The 15,713-nt window shown below is 38.4% G+C and overlaps 1 protein-coding gene across 4 annotated transcripts in view; it reads left to right on the forward strand.

Annotated features, from left to right (window-relative positions):
- The window catches only part of CSNK1G3 (casein kinase 1 gamma 3), a 102,569-nt gene that overhangs the window by 69,841 nt on the left and 17,015 nt on the right, over positions 1-15,713 (forward strand). For 3 of the 4 annotated variants that reach the window (XM_074995011.1, XM_074995014.1, XM_074995015.1), the window contains 5 exons: positions 8,313-8,398; positions 8,523-8,607; positions 9,629-9,777; positions 13,464-13,559; positions 15,208-15,303. In XM_074995011.1, the coding sequence (XP_074851112.1) occupies positions 8,313-8,398; positions 8,523-8,607; positions 9,629-9,777; positions 13,464-13,559; positions 15,208-15,303 (512 nt within the window). The remainder of the gene's footprint in view (positions 1-8,312; positions 8,399-8,522; positions 8,608-9,628; positions 9,778-13,463; positions 13,560-15,207; positions 15,304-15,713) is intronic. The other variant, XM_074995013.1, reaches the window with a different exon arrangement.

Raw genomic sequence — 15,713 nt, forward strand, 5'->3', positions numbered from 1 at the left:
TTATCAGGAGCATGGCCAAGTTTCCCATGGTTCCATAAAGTTTGTTTACGGCCACCAATCATGGCTCTCATTGTTCTGTGCTGTTATTTAGTTGCTATTTACCCACTTAATGTCTTCTAAGAGACCAATAAGCTGTGGAAGTGTTGGTAACATTATATTCTTATCATCATTAACAATAACCATGGGCTCAGCACCCGTTGGTGCCTGATGCTTCTCTCACTATTGCCTTCCACCTTTCTGTGTCCAGTGTGGAGTGGCTTAGTTTCTGTAGACCAGCTCTGCACCAATCTACTATATCATCTATCCATTCTCTGTGGGGTCTGCCTCTCCTATTCGAACCATCCGTTATGCCGAATACCAGGGTCTTGATTTTTCGTTCATCGTTCATTCTGCAAATATGCCCAAATAGTTGTAGCTTCCGTTTTATAACCTTCTGCAGCAGGTTCTCTTTTGGCTGTAGCTTTCAATATAATTCCTCGTTGGTGACCTTCTGCAGAATCTTTCTATAACAACTCCTTTCGAAGGCCAATATTCTTCTTTCCGAATCTTTCGTTATCAGCCATGTCTCACATCCTTACAACATGCTGCTGTGTAGACACGCTGTCAAGACACTCAGCTTTTTTTTAAGCTAATTGCTTTGCTTCTCCAGATCTTATTCATCACCTTCAAACTCGCTCTTGCTTTCGCTATTCTAGTTGTTATTTCCTTCTTATGGTCTAGATCATATGTTATGTTGCTCCCCAGGTATGTGAACTTCTCTACATTTTCTACTTCAATACCATTGACACTGATCTTCCTTTCTATTTCTTTATCTCCAAATACAATTGTTTTTGTTTTATCGATGTTCATAATCAGTCCATACCGCTTCCCTTCTTCGTTTAACACCCACACCGTTTTCACTAGCTTCTCCTCATCTTCCTCAGTGGTAACTGTATCATCCACAAACCTCAAGTTATTTATTCTTTTCCCATGCACAGATACCCCTTCTACCTCTTCCTTGATCTTGTCCATTGCTATCTCCAGACGTGCAATGAAGATACTTGGCGATAATTGGATCTCCTTGTCTCGTACCTCTGCTTGATTTAAACCAACTTCCCAACTCCTCGCATGTTCTTACCGCTGCCTCTGTATTGTCATTGATATCCTTCAACAACTGTTATCAGTCTGCTGTCCACTCCATATGACTCCAACACCGCCCAAGTCACTTTCTGATCTATACTGTCAAATGCCTTTCGGAAATCAGCGAAGCAAGTATCTATGTTCTTGTTCTTTCATTGAGCTTTTTCCGTTATCACTCTTAGTGTCAATATCTGCTGCATGGTACTTTTATCTTTTCTGAACCCTGCTTACTCGTCTGCTATAGGTTCTTCTATCTGCGATCTTAGTCTCTATCAGTATCATCATCATAACCTTACCTAGATGACTTGTTAGGGCAATCGTTCTGTAGTTCTTGCACTCCAGTGTACTTTCTTTCTTGGATGTTGTCACTAGTGCAGATCCTCTCCATTCCTTAGGCGCCTTCCCTTCTTTCCAAGCTATATTATGTAGTCGATGTATTTCCTGAATCATGCTTTCTCCACCATATTTGATCATCTCTCCCGTGATCTTATCATTTCCAGGGCTCATGTTGTTTTAGTCATTTCACTGCTTTTTCTACTTCCTCCTTCAAAATATCAGTCGTGATCTCAATGCTTGGTGGAGATATCTCTTTCAGTTCTTCAATCAGTCTGTCTGAGACACTCAGGTCCAATTGTGCTTTGTATAGGTCAGTGCAATATCTTGTCCATCGCTGCACAATCTTCTCCCTGTTCATGAGCACTTCTTTGTTCTCATCTTTGATCGCCATCTGCTTCAGTTGCCATTTCCTATTAATATTCCTAATTGTCTTATACACCTGCCTGGTCTTACATTCGCTGTAATACCTCTCTATCTTTACATTGCTCCTCTAACCATTTTTCCTTATCCTTTCTGGCTGCTTTCCTTACCTCATTGCATTTCATCCTATATTGCTGTTCCGCCATCTCAGAGACATCTCTTCTGATCTTCAACGCTCTCTTTTCTTGAACTAACCTCAGTGTCTCCTGAGTAATCCACTTCTTATTGATCTTTGCTTTTTCTGGAGCAGTCTGCTCAATTGCCTCTTCTATAGTGATGGCTATCCCTGCGACTCTCTTATCTTGGTCTTTCTCTGTGGCAATATTCCTAACCTTCTCTTCGAGTGGTGCTCTGTATGCATTCCCTGTTTCTTCCTCACATAGCCTTGCCACATCTCTTCTTAAACTGTGTCTTACATTTTCTTTTGAGTTTTATCTTACGTTTGCAATCGCTAGACTGTGGTCTGAGTCTATATCCGCTCCTTGGAAGGTTTGGCACTGCTGTGTGGATGTTATCCATCTTCTTCTTATCAAAATCATATCTATCATGTTCTTGGACTTCCCAGGAATTGGAATTGTCCCGTCCACTTCCTACAGTCCCTTTGTTGGAATCTCATGTTGCAGATAACCATCTCATGCTCTGTAGCAAACTCTAGTAGTTTCTCACCTCGTTTGTTTCTTTCTCCATATCCAAACCTTTCCATGACACTCTCCCAGCATTTGCAATCTGTTCTGACCTTTGCATTCCAATCTCCTCCAATGATCAACACATCTTTCTTGAGTAGCTCCTCCACCATCTTTGTCAACTCTTTATAGAATAGCCCAGTCTCTTCCTCTGTACTATCTGATGTGGGTGCATACACCTGAATGACCGAGATGTTGAATGGTTTTGCTTCGAATCTCACTACCATCATTGTTGCACTCACTGGTTTGTATCTTAATAATGCTCTTCTAGCTGTTTTGCTAAGAAGGAATCCAACTCCTGCTGCGTGCTTCATTTTGTTTCTTGACCAAATGACTTTGCAACCACATATCTCTCCTGATCCTGTCCAACACATCTCTGCCAGTCCAAGTATATCACATCAATATGTCTCCATCTCGTTGCGAATGAGCTCTAATTTTCCAGTTGCACACAGTGTTCAGACATTCTGTGTTCCAATGGATAGCATATGTGTTAATTGTAATTTTTTTTCAATAGCCAACTTAGCAACCCCACCCTGATCACTCGATTGGTATCGCGGACCTTGTTTATCCAGGCAACGTCCGAGCCAGCATCTTTTATCATTTAGTTGTACTGGCATCAGATTTCATTTGTATTGTTGTTTGATGGTCAGTGCATTGACACACATCTGACCAACCCTCCTCCTTCATCTAGGCGTGGGACTGGCATGGAGGTCATAGAGGATTCATGGCAGAGTTTATATTCTTATGCAATTCAATAAAAGTTAATATAAATTTAATGCGCACTGGATAAACTGAACAAAATGTGTTTTAAATGGGAGACCAGTCATTTTTTTTTTCTTGATCATGATCTGCTGATTTAGCGCTTGTGGTCTGCTCTTATAGAAGCTTTTGAATTTCTGTCCATTTGTGTATCCCAGACCAGGAGCTAGTCGCTGCAAGCAGAGAGAACTCATTTCTTCTCCAATGGCTAATTTGTAATGAAAGGTACTGGGAATCAAGCAGGTTTTGGTGTTTTTGCACTTTTATAACTGGTGTGGCAAGCCCATAGGTGCCTGTCAAGCCTAGAGGTACTGTGGCTCAGCCTTGTTCAAATTAAGTGCTGCTCTTCTCACCACAGATAGGAGACAAATTCATGTTCTTGTATACCTGGAGAGCAGGGCTGGGCAAAATACTGCCCGCCTGCAGACACAGCGGGGAGCCTTACTCAGGCTCCCTGCTATCCTGCCCCTTGCACACTGCTCCAAAAGGGGCTATGGAGTCTTGTTTGTCTTTGAGCAGTTAAACAGAGACAAGAGGCCTCGCATGTGGCCCCTGCCCCCTGAACAGTCCCATTGGCTTAATTTTGGCCAATGGGAACTGCCTATTTTGAAGTACAAGCAGCGCAAAGAGCTCCACTCCCATTCTTCTCAGATTCCTGGCTAGTCACAGAGGCACGTGGGCCTTGCCATAGCCAGGCAGGTAGAGAGCCTGCCTAAGAAACCTGCTTGGCTGCTGGCCAGGAGTTCCCTAGCGAAGTCTCCTGGCCAGAGCCTACCTCTGGCACCCCACTCTTACATTCTCCCAGGCCCCTGTGCCCCCCACTTGTGTTCCCCTACCTCACATAACCCAAACTCTATTCCCCTCCTCCTGCACCCATACCCCTTTCCAGACCCTGCACCCTAATTCCTTTTCCCAGGTCAAAACCTCCACGTGCCTTAGGTCACAACCCAGCTGCCTACGCCACACTCCCCAGGTGCCAGGTCAGAACTGCCTCCTTCATCCATACTCCTTCCCAGACCCCACAGCACCTGAATCCCTTATCCCAAGCTCACTTCAGCACCCAACCTTCATTCCAGATCCTGCACCTCTTCCATTAACATAATGGAAGAGTGCAGCCCTTGACCACTTTGCTAATTCTTAGTGGCCCCTCATCAAAAATTATTGTCCATCCCTGATGTAGCATAAGGCTGACACAACTGGTTGAGCAATCTGCATTGTTCTAATGCACGTGAAAAGTATGTTCTTGCTATGCCCACTGAATAGCTCTGGGAGAGAGCGCCTCTTGCACCATCTATTAGGTAGGGCTTTGTTCATCTTGCGCAATTATAAATTCACCTGAACTGTTAATAGAGCTTCTCTTTGCTGTTTCCTTTTAAAACAGAACAATGGTTAGACATTTATCTATGCTTCTAAATGTGGTGATGTTTCTGATTTCTGTTGCTCTTTTAGGCTGTCTACAGTATGAGGTAAATTCCATTATTTAACCTTGATACTATGAATTTGAATTGTGTCCACAAAGTTTCTTGAGATTCGACCCACCTTTTTTTCCCATGTCGATTCTCTGCATTCCAATTACCTTGTGTAAGTTTGACAGTGTGAGCAGTACACTCTGGGTACCTATCCCATAGTGCCTTTGCCCCGGTTGCTTGCGGGTGTTTCATGTTCGAATCCCAGAATTCCAAGCACTGTCCCAGAATTCAGAGCACCAGTAACTTAACGAAAATGAAGTGGAGATCATGCCATTTCCTGCTGTTGCATTCCAGCACAAGCATGGATCCCCAAATGTTTCAACTCCTAGCACACACAGTTTTGGCAACCACGCTGACTGTCATGCAATTTTGCCTTCAGTTACAAAGCTCAGTGATGGTTCAGTATCATAATTGTGGTGCTGCTGCTGCTGCTGCTAACAATGGTTTGAAAGAGCAAATCTCCCAACTGACATTCAAGAACTCAGAGCCGCTGGGTGCCCTGGATGCATTGGTGACAGTGGAGCGACAGTTTTAGACCCGTGAGACCAGCACACGCTAGTGGGACCACATTGTTTTGGAGTCTTGGGATGACCAGCAGCGGGTGCAGAACTGTCACGTGCACCAGTCCACTTTTATGGAACTTAATGCCCTGAAGCAGAGCAACACAAGAATATGAGGTTGGCTTTAATGGTTCAGAGGCAAGTGGCAGTTGTACTGTGGAAGTTTGCAATGCCTGACTGTTACCAGTCAGTGGCAAATCACTTCAGGGTGGGCAGATCTACAGTGGGATCCATGGTAATGGAGGTGGCCCATGCAATCTGTTGGCGTCTCCTCAGGAAGACTGTGACCTTGGGAGATGTACAGGCAATAGTGGATGGTTTTGCTGCCCAGGGGTTTTCAAATTCAAATTAAATCAAAACTTTGCAGTCTTGCTTTGACCTTCTTCCTGCGCACCTGGATGGAGAACAGCATACAACGAAGTGGCCATACATGGAGGGTTACCGTGTAGCTTTGTGGGATACATACGGGACAGTTCTGAAGGCTAATAAATTTGAATTAAGGACATGGTGCTTTCACACTAGCTTTGATTTAAGATTTTAAATTCAAATTTGGCCCTGTACCTGTCCCATAATATCAATATTTTTGTAATCAGTTTTATGGGTTCACTTGAGATACGGGTATTAACTGTGAATAGTGACGTTTTAATATCGAGCTAACTCCTTGAAATTCGATTTTATCTTGTAGTGTAGACACAGCCTCAGTCTCAAGTACTTCAACTTTTTTAGACCAACAGTAATTTAGATCACCTTAACTAGGTTTAATTATTGAACAACATGTTCACTTCTATGAGAGAGGGCCATTTATCTTTTACAATAAATAAATAAATAACACTAAAGCAAGTGATAATGCCTAGAAGTTGGCTTTTTCTAGTTACAGGTTAAACAAAGTATTGCCTTGTGCATGTCACAAATTACTTCAGATGAACAAAAAAATTTTCACACAGCTTTTTGCTTGCTATAACCTAAGAAAAGATGGGAAAATCAAAGCTAACTTTTCTTTAAAATACATGAGTCAGAGAAGCAATCATTAACCGGATCTTTAAATAGTTACTGGCATTGTTTAGAAAACTTTAATAAATCTTCTATTTGGAAACAGTTGTATTCATACTGTGGTCTGACATTTCTTATTTCATGGCTTCTGCATAACTAAGTGCATTTGCAGGGAAAGTGCTTATTTAATTGTTCTTGCTTTCCCATCTGTGGTCTCAGTGGCTGTGGCCACACTACCCCCTCCTTTCAGAGGTGGCATGCTAATGAGCCACTTCAGCAGATACTAATGAGGCACTGCCATGAATATGCAGTGCCTCCTCATCATAATGGTGACTGTGCATACTTTGAAAGTGCCCATTTGGTTTTGCGAAGAGGGGTCTTTCAAAATCGGGGGGGTCGTTTTGAAAGGTCCCCGGTTACCTGGGCAGCGTGCGTTTTGAAACTGGCACTTCCAAAGTGTGCGTGCAGCTGCCATAATGCATATTCATAGCAATGCCTGATTAGCATCTGCCGAAGTGGCTCATTAGCATGCCCCCCTGCGAAAGGAGGGGGTAGCGTGGCCACAGCCAATCATGGAAATTGAAATTTATGTCCTCCCCTCCCCCGAACTTAGGAAAGCCTATCAGGAAAAAGTGCACCAACTCAGAAGAATACATTATCTTTGTGCAAGTGTCCTTAATGACAAATGAGGGAAAATACAGCAAATGTGAATTATGAAACACATACTATTTAGAAACAAAGCATAAACTGCTCTTTAAAAGAACTTCAACTTAAACGGTTTGCCATACTCAGCTATCAAATATACTACTTTTTTTTGTCAAAATGCTGTTTCGTTTTACTGTCAAGTCCTTTAAAAATGCTTATTCCTTTAAAACAGGGTCTGTTGAAAAGGGAAGCAGCTGCCAAGTATAGGACATTACAATACAAAGTAAATTCACAATTCCCTGTGCCTAAAATTCAGTAGGCAAGGGCAGTTTTAGTGCCGTAAGCTTCCTAATCTACTCTTACAACAAACTAAATAAGCTTTGTTGAGCATTAGCTCCAGCTGTACTATCTTTATAAAGATAATTAGTAGTAATCCCTCAGTTATTTCACTGAAACTAGGTGACCAAATGACATTTTACTTTTGATACTGATGGACTACTTGTGTGTTCTATGGACTACTTTCAATCCAAAGATTCGCCTCATCTTAAATAACAATATCCTGTGTAGTTGTGTGTTTCTTTCTTGAGTGTTACAGTGATGATCTTGCAGACTAGTAGCAGTAATTTTTCTGTTGGCTTTAAGGTCTTTGGGTATCTCATTGTGTAACTGAGTAATCTTAAGATCATTGAATTACCCATATTAAAAACTTATATTTATTTCTGTAAATTTAAAATGGGATTAATGTTCTGTCAATAAAAATGTTTTTGCTTTAAAATAGAATTTTAGAAAACAAATGGGATGTGTGATCAGCTAATAGGGAAATAAGTTCCAGTACTTGGTTTCCTCCGTGGTGCTGTTTTGACTTATTTTGACTGAAAAGACAGTTTACAGATCTTACTTCCCCAATAAAACTTTTGGTTTCCCTGATAAAACCTCCATAAAGTGGCTAGATGGGGAACAAGTCATTTCTTTTCCCATTAGCCATATTAGTGTTCATCATTTTAAGAAGTAAATTTATTCCATGACAGACTGTTAAATAGTTCTCAGTTAACACAGTTGAAAAATGTGGACGTGTTTAATAAAAGTATTTTATTTTAAATATTAGTTTTTTTTATACAAAAAACAGTGTGTATTATTAAGATGAACATACCCATTTTCTGCATTGGTATTTTCTATTTAACGGCTCTTAAGAGGCCACCGTCGGCAAAAATGTACACTGTTTAATATAACATTTTATATTATTAAACCTCGAAATATAGCAAAAAATTTCTTAATTGTGAAAAAATGAAGTATAATTTCAGGAAGCTTAACTTTTGTATTTTATGTTTCAGAACAAAGTAGAAGAGATGATTTAGAAGCTTTAGGTCATATGTTTATGTATTTTCTCAGAGGAAGCCTCCCATGGCAAGGTTTAAAGGTACTGATTTTAATATCCTCATCTCTCTCTTTTAAAAAGTCATCATCTCTGTAGTGTTTCCTTACTAAATTTTTTTTCTTCAACTACTTTCTGAAGTTATAAATTTATATCTTTCAAATCGTAGGCTGATACGTTAAAAGAACGTTATCAGAAAATTGGAGACACAAAACGAGCAACACCTATTGAAGTATTGTGTGAAAACTTTCCAGGTAATGACCATGTTAATCGAGATGAACTGGTGAATTTATCTTTGAAATCACAGTGGAGTAGATCTTTGGTTTTAATATTTTAGGACTGTACGCTGTGAAGAAAAATGGCTTTCAAATACATATAATGTAATAATGAATGTAATTTAAGATAATGAAACTTCAGAGTTTTTCCACTGACTGTTGTTGAGGCTTGGAGCTTGCAAGAAAAGCACAAAACCACTAATTATTTAATGTATTGACATTCTATGAGGAGGAGGGAAGAGAAGAGGAAGATTTATTTCAACTTCCAGCTAGTGGTCAGTTTGTCCTGAAGCGTAAAATTTTGACACCTCTTTCATCTATAAGAAAGCCAATTGACCTTTTAAAAAGTATTTATTGTAACACTTTTTTTAGTAGTAAATGACAATCTTTTTTAAGTCAACTTACTTAAAGCTACTGGCAACTCATTATTTCAGGCATTTCTCTGTCCTCTGAGTTCTCTTAACAACTTTTGTGGTATTACATTTTCCTATACAAAAAGATACTTCTGTTCTTGGGTTTCACTGTAACAGACTGATATGTGAAACTAATTTGTTACATAGAAGCACCCATCAAATTGTCTATACAGAATCTTCTGCCAAATGCACAAAATAAATTGTTTTAAAAACACAGAAAAAAAGTTTTCTGGGATATAAATCTCATGTGTCTATTAATGAAAGATTTTTAGCATTTTCATTTTTTTTTCCTTTTTGTCTTTTTGGCTCCCATCCTGCAAACATTTACACACGTGGCAGTTCCATTAAAATCATTGGGATACTCATGAACAGAAAGTTACTGGGTGCATAATTGTTTCAAAGGGAAAAATGCATTAATTGCTGTGAAACAAGACAGTTACACTGATAAGTAAATTAACAGGAAATAAAATCTCTGAATTTTATATAGAAATCTAAAACTTCATTTTGTTTTTAAATGTCATTTAATGTAATTGTTTAACCTTTAATAAAACAGAAATAGCAATTATGAATATTTTTCATTTGTATAGAGGAAATGGCTACATATCTACGTTATGTAAGAAGGCTAGATTTTTTTGAAAAACCAGACTATGATTATTTAAGAAAACTCTTCACAGACTTATTTGACCGGAAGGGCTATATGTTTGATTATGAATATGACTGGATTGGCAAACAGCTGGTGAGTTCAGTTGAGTGAAGATACTATATTTTTGTCTAACCATTTTTTTAACTACAGTAGTCTTTGTGTAGAATTTTTCTTGTGTATTATAAAATTTAAAATTATTATGAATCAAGCTACTATTGTGAAAGCTGCAGAACAATTTACATTATAATCCTCTCCTTTTGCACATTGTAAAATTTCTGAAAATACCACCTATTTGCATGAGAGTTTTTTGTTTCTGGTCTCTTCCCATAGGTGGGTTTTTTAACATCAAATAACATTTCTTCCTTTATAAAAGGGGGTTGTATGAATTCTAATAATTAGCAGAGTAACAGATTGTCATCTGAAACTTTGCAAGGACAGGACATCACTAGGAGTTTGTGGTTGGTTCACTTTGCGAAATTTTTCCAAAGCTTTTAAGCAACTGAGAAATTGCTTCTCAGCAGCTGAAGTTGATTACAGAAATTGTACTAAAGCTTCATTCCCTTTGTGATATCAAAGTGCACATCTTCCCTCTCCAACCTGACAGGCACATGTGCTGCTGCTTTCAAGCTTTTGCTGAGACCTTTAGCTTAAAGGAGCTTCTAAATGCCTCATTAAACACACGCAATTAAAAATGTCCTTTTAAAAACATTTTGATGCCTGTCAGGAACAGTACAAAAGTTTGTATATGACTAAAGGATTAGACTCCACAGTTGGAGTCATGGCTGATCAGAAAATGATTGTGGTGGTGGTATCTATAGAAAATTGACATTCACTGAAAAATTACAAGAATTCAGTTTTTGGCCAGTGAGAATTTTGTTTGGTGAAAAGCCAGACAACTATTTGTACAATCAAAAATTCATGGGAAAACTTAGTCTAAGTCACTCACTAGAACTTTGGTTGCATAGTCCAATATTCTGTAAGTTCCAAGCTTTTGTTTTATAAAAGTTTGTGTTTGGCTTACAAGATATTTTAGGATGTAAAAAAATTATAACACTTCATTTTTTAACTAAAAGTAAATGTAATGTCATACTCCTATATAACATGATTTATCTGAATATTTTGATAACTTATTCTCACTCTAATGTTTTACAAAAATTATCAGTACTCAGTCTACACGGTCATTATTATTGTTAGATTTATTGCTTATCTTTTTCTGACTTGGCTTTGCAATCCAAATAACATTCTGTTAACATTATTTTTGTTTTGGCTTTTTGTACATAACCATTATTTTATATTGCAATAGTGCAGAGGGGTCCTTTCATGATCAAGTTCTTGTGCTAGGTGGTATAAAACACACATCTGTGTTCCCTGCTTAGAAAAGCCAACAATCAAAACAAAGGAGCAGAATTTATATACTCTTCATCCTTGCTTACATGCAATTATGGCAAAGGAGTGAAGCACTGAATAAAGAACTAACTTGGATCATGTTCATGTTAAGTGTGCGACAGGATGTCTGTTCCCTATGAAACAACCGTGTTCTTTTTTATATATGGTAAACTTTCATATCTGGGATTCTATTATCCAGAACTCTCAAATAGCTGGTATTTTAACCATAAGTACATTATAGTTATGTTTTCCATAAGCAGCGTATAGTGACAGTAAATACAAAGAAATGCAGTGAATACAGGATACATTTACAGTGTACAATACTGTTGGTGAATAAAGTACTCTGCACACATTTTTGTTCGTTTCTTAGTATCTAATCTTGTTTTTCTTTAGTGTTGTGCATTGCTAGGTATACCTCTCTATTATCCAGAATATTTGAATATATCCTGGTCTTGGGACTGCCAGATGTGAAAGAGTTTATTGTTCAAGGTTTTTAGAGGATTTTCAAATATATTCAGTGCTACAGTACACAGCACCTAAGTTACAGCAACAAATCTACTGTGGCTTTTAACAAAAGTTAGTAGTCTAAGTTGGAGGGCATTAAAAATGTTTTATTTGACACATTGTCTTTGATTACATAATCATGCTTGTTTAACATTCTACAAGCAGAATCTTTCTATGGATTTTCTTTATAGCTGCGTCTACACGTGCACGCTACTTCGAAGTAGCGGCACCAACTTCAAAATAGCGCCCGTCGCGTCTACACGCGTCGGGCGCTATTTCGAAGTTAACTTCGACGTTAGGCGGCGAGACGTCGAAGTCGCTAACCTCATGAGGAGATAGGAATAGCGCCCTACTTCGACGTTCAACGTCGAAGTAGGGACCGTGTAGACGATCCGCGTCCCGCAACGTCGAAATTGCTGGGTCCTCCATGGCGGCCATCAGCTGGGGGGTTGAGAGATGCTCTCTCTCCAGCCCCTGCGGGGCTGTATGGTCACCGTGGGCAGCAGCCCTTAGCCCAGGGCTTCTGGCTGCTTCTGCGGCAGCTGGGGATCTATGCTGCAGGCACAGGGTCTGCAACCAGTTGTCAGCTCTGTGTATCTTGTGTTGTTTAGTGCAACTGTGTCTGGGAGGGGCCCTTTAAGGGAGCGGCTTGCTGTTGAGTCCGCCCTGTGACCCTGTCTGCAGCTGTGCCTGGCATCCCTATTTCGATGTGTGCTACTTTGACGTGTAGACGTTCCCTCGCTGCACCTATTTCGATGTTGGGCTGAGCAACGTCGAAGTTGAACATCGACGTTGCCGGCCCTGGAGGACGTGTAGACGTTATTCATCGAAATAGACTATTTCGATGTTGGCTGCACGTGTAGACGTAGCCTATATGAAGTAAAAAGGTGGGGTATTTTTCCTCTTTAGGATATTTGAAGTGTGTTTAAATGTCACAATCTGGCACTATTTATATATTACCAGAATGAGCTTCTCCCACGCATGCTAAGGTGATGTGCAGCAAGGAACATCTTCCTTGGTAATGATTAAAGTGGGGATTCCTGCTGTGCATCTTAATACTTTATTCAGTCTCTATGTACCTTCTGTCCTGAATAACTTCATAGAACTTTTACTACTTAGATAAGCTAGTCTTGCATATAGCCTCAGTGAGTGTTTCCCTAGATACGCATACCTCAAAGTAAATGGAAAAAATTCCATTGTGAATAGGTGGTAAACCATTCTTCCAAAGTGAAATCAAATGTCCTCTGGAACAGTGAAATGCACTGCTTTCCAGTAAGCAGTCTTGTCAGAGAAAATTGCATTTTTAAAGACCCAGACATTTTGATTTTTGTTCAAACAAGTTGGTAGAAAATTTTGTAAAATGGTAATAGCTTCCTGTAACATTGCACGACAAAATGCTATATCACTAATCTCTGCCTTCTTTGAAAGGACAAAGAAAAGAGAATTAAGACATTTTTGAATGTGAACACACTGGAAATAAAAATGGTCAGCAATCCAGATAGGTTAAAATGAGTATTTCGTGCAACTTGCACTGTAGTGGGACCAACACTTCTAGCTGGAGTAGTGGCAAATGCTGTAAATTAAAAAGTAAGCAAATAGAAATTCAAGGAACTCATCACAGAATATACTTGTTGGTTGTGTATGGACCAGTTTAAACATACAAATAAATACATTGGAGCACAGACCAGGGAGATTTTTAAAATTAGACATACTTGCAGGATGTGGCTCCTAAATTTTTGACAAGGGAGAACATGGTACTTTTTATGTGCTCTCTCTCTCTACATTTTCATGGCAGATTGAGATACATGTTTGAGATGACTATTCTATGATTTTTCATATATAGAAAATGTGAACGTATTTTGACAATTTACTGTGCCGTATGTTTGTAGCCTACTCCAGTGGGCTCAATTCAATCAGACCCTGCGCTGTCATCAAATAGAGAAGCACATCAACACAGAGATAAGATGCAACAATCCAAAAATCAGGTATGCTGCTCACCTAATATTTTACTAGCATTGTTTTATGTGATCCATTTTATAAAGTTTGTTCTTTGTTTCAGAATAGCATTGCTATTGCTTTTTACACATTTTGAAAACCAATACTAAATTTATTTTCCTTATTTTCTTTTTGTGGAAGGTAATGAATGTTTTTGGTTTATAAATCTTAAAGGTTATAAAGAGCCATTGAAATTTCTGAAATTGTAATTATAAGTGGGAAGTTTTTGTCCCTTTTTTGATCAATTGCATTATAAGGAATGTGGCTGTTTTAATTCCTAATTTTTCTATTTTATCTTACATAGTCTCATACTTTGCACCCTGTCCAGTGAATTGGCCACTAGAATTAAAGGGTTTTATTTTCCCAAGACTTGCTTTTTTTTATCCTATCATATGTACTGTTTATTACCACTTGTAAATTCAAAAGGCAATAAAATTTGTGAGAATTCTAGAATTTCTGCTTAAAGGATTAATTTAAGATTTGTTGGTTTTTATTAGAGAAGATGCTTGATGTACAATCAAAGGTTATCAAAACAAACAGAATACTTAGGACTTGAAATCCCCATTGTTACATGATGGTCTTGGTATGTGCAGTTCTGAAGTGAGATTACCAGAAAGTTGTAGTGAGGAAAAATGTATTTGTAAGTAATATCTTGCAGATCAATAACTGTTGTATGTAAAAGTTGAAACTGTATCTGTACAAAGGATATAAATCATATTTTACTTAGATAAACTGTACAATTTAAGGATCAAGTTTCCAACATGGACATAAACTTCTCCCACCATATATGTAGGCATATGCACATGCGGATCATTCTAGTATCTTCCCCTCCCCCCACCCAAACAAAATGCATGTACATGTAATTAGTGACTTTAGACATAGAGCTGAGATTTGCACACACACTTTAGATGGCTAGTTTCAAAAGCTTCGTCCTGCAAGATGTGTGGTTTCTGTACAAAAATGGATATAATCTGAAAGTTTAATTAGGAGGTTCTTGCCAAAACAGTGGAGAATTAAAATATGCTGAGAATTTCAGTTAGTATTGTGGTTTTACACTTGTTTGCTTCTCATAAAATTTCAGGCATTTTGAGGAAAGGGTTTTAATGTATACAGTATAGTAATTGTGCACTGCATTTTTTGGTTCATTTGGATGTATGTTTTCAGTTAATATAATATCCATTCTGTCAACTGAAAGTGTATATTTAAGCATATGCCTTTATGAGCTCTTGTTTTCTTCTAGAGTGTCGATGTTTTGATTTACGTTGCTGTGTTCAAGCGAGAAATGTTGTGCATCCCAAATAACTTTATAATGATTTTGAAACCACATAACATAACTAAAACCAGCGTTTTTATCTTTCTGGTATATCCAGATACTTAATCTGTTATTTCATATATGAGTGTATACACTTTGTTTTTATCTGCTCTAACTTTTAGCTACAGTTAATAGTAGAGTTTTAACATGTGTCTATATGCATTCATGTGCATATGTATATAGCAAGTTACATTCTGTATGCATTCCTATGGGATTTTTATTTCACACTGTAATACAAGCATGAGATGTTTAATATGTTTTGGGTTTTTTTTTCTTTTTTTCCCCATCTTCTTCCATGCATTCTTAATGCATAATACAATTGGCAGTCAGCAGACCACAGGGCAGCCTGGGACTCACAGCAGGCCAACCCCCATCATTTGAGAGCTCACCTTGCAGCTGACAGACATGGTGGCTCGGTACAGGTATTTTCTGCTTCTTCATGTGATTATTTCAACATTCTGCCAAACTATTTCCTTGTAATTCCTGGCATGATTCTTGTTTTCAGCTGAAAAGTTTGCTTCATAATTATATTCATAGTAACATTCCCTTGTTGCTCTTGTTCTACAGCTGCCCAATTGTGTGTAAGTGTGGCAGGGAAGGGGAGAAATTATGTGGAAAGTTTGACTTTTTTACATGTTGAATTTCTGCTGTCAACTGTTTCTACAAATAGCTAAATGCAGCTTAGCAGTATAGATTTTTTAAAATTTATATCAACTAACTTGGATAAAGTTATGGCTTGAAGTATAAAATTAAAATGAACTAATTTAAATAGATTTGTATTACTCAGGAGTATTTAATATTAGCCAGTTTGGAGAAGTTGGCACAGTGAAGT

The sequence above is a fragment of the Carettochelys insculpta genome, chromosome 5 (genome assembly GCF_033958435.1).
Source record: "Carettochelys insculpta isolate YL-2023 chromosome 5, ASM3395843v1, whole genome shotgun sequence".
NCBI lineage: Eukaryota > Metazoa > Chordata > Testudines > Carettochelyidae > Carettochelys > Carettochelys insculpta.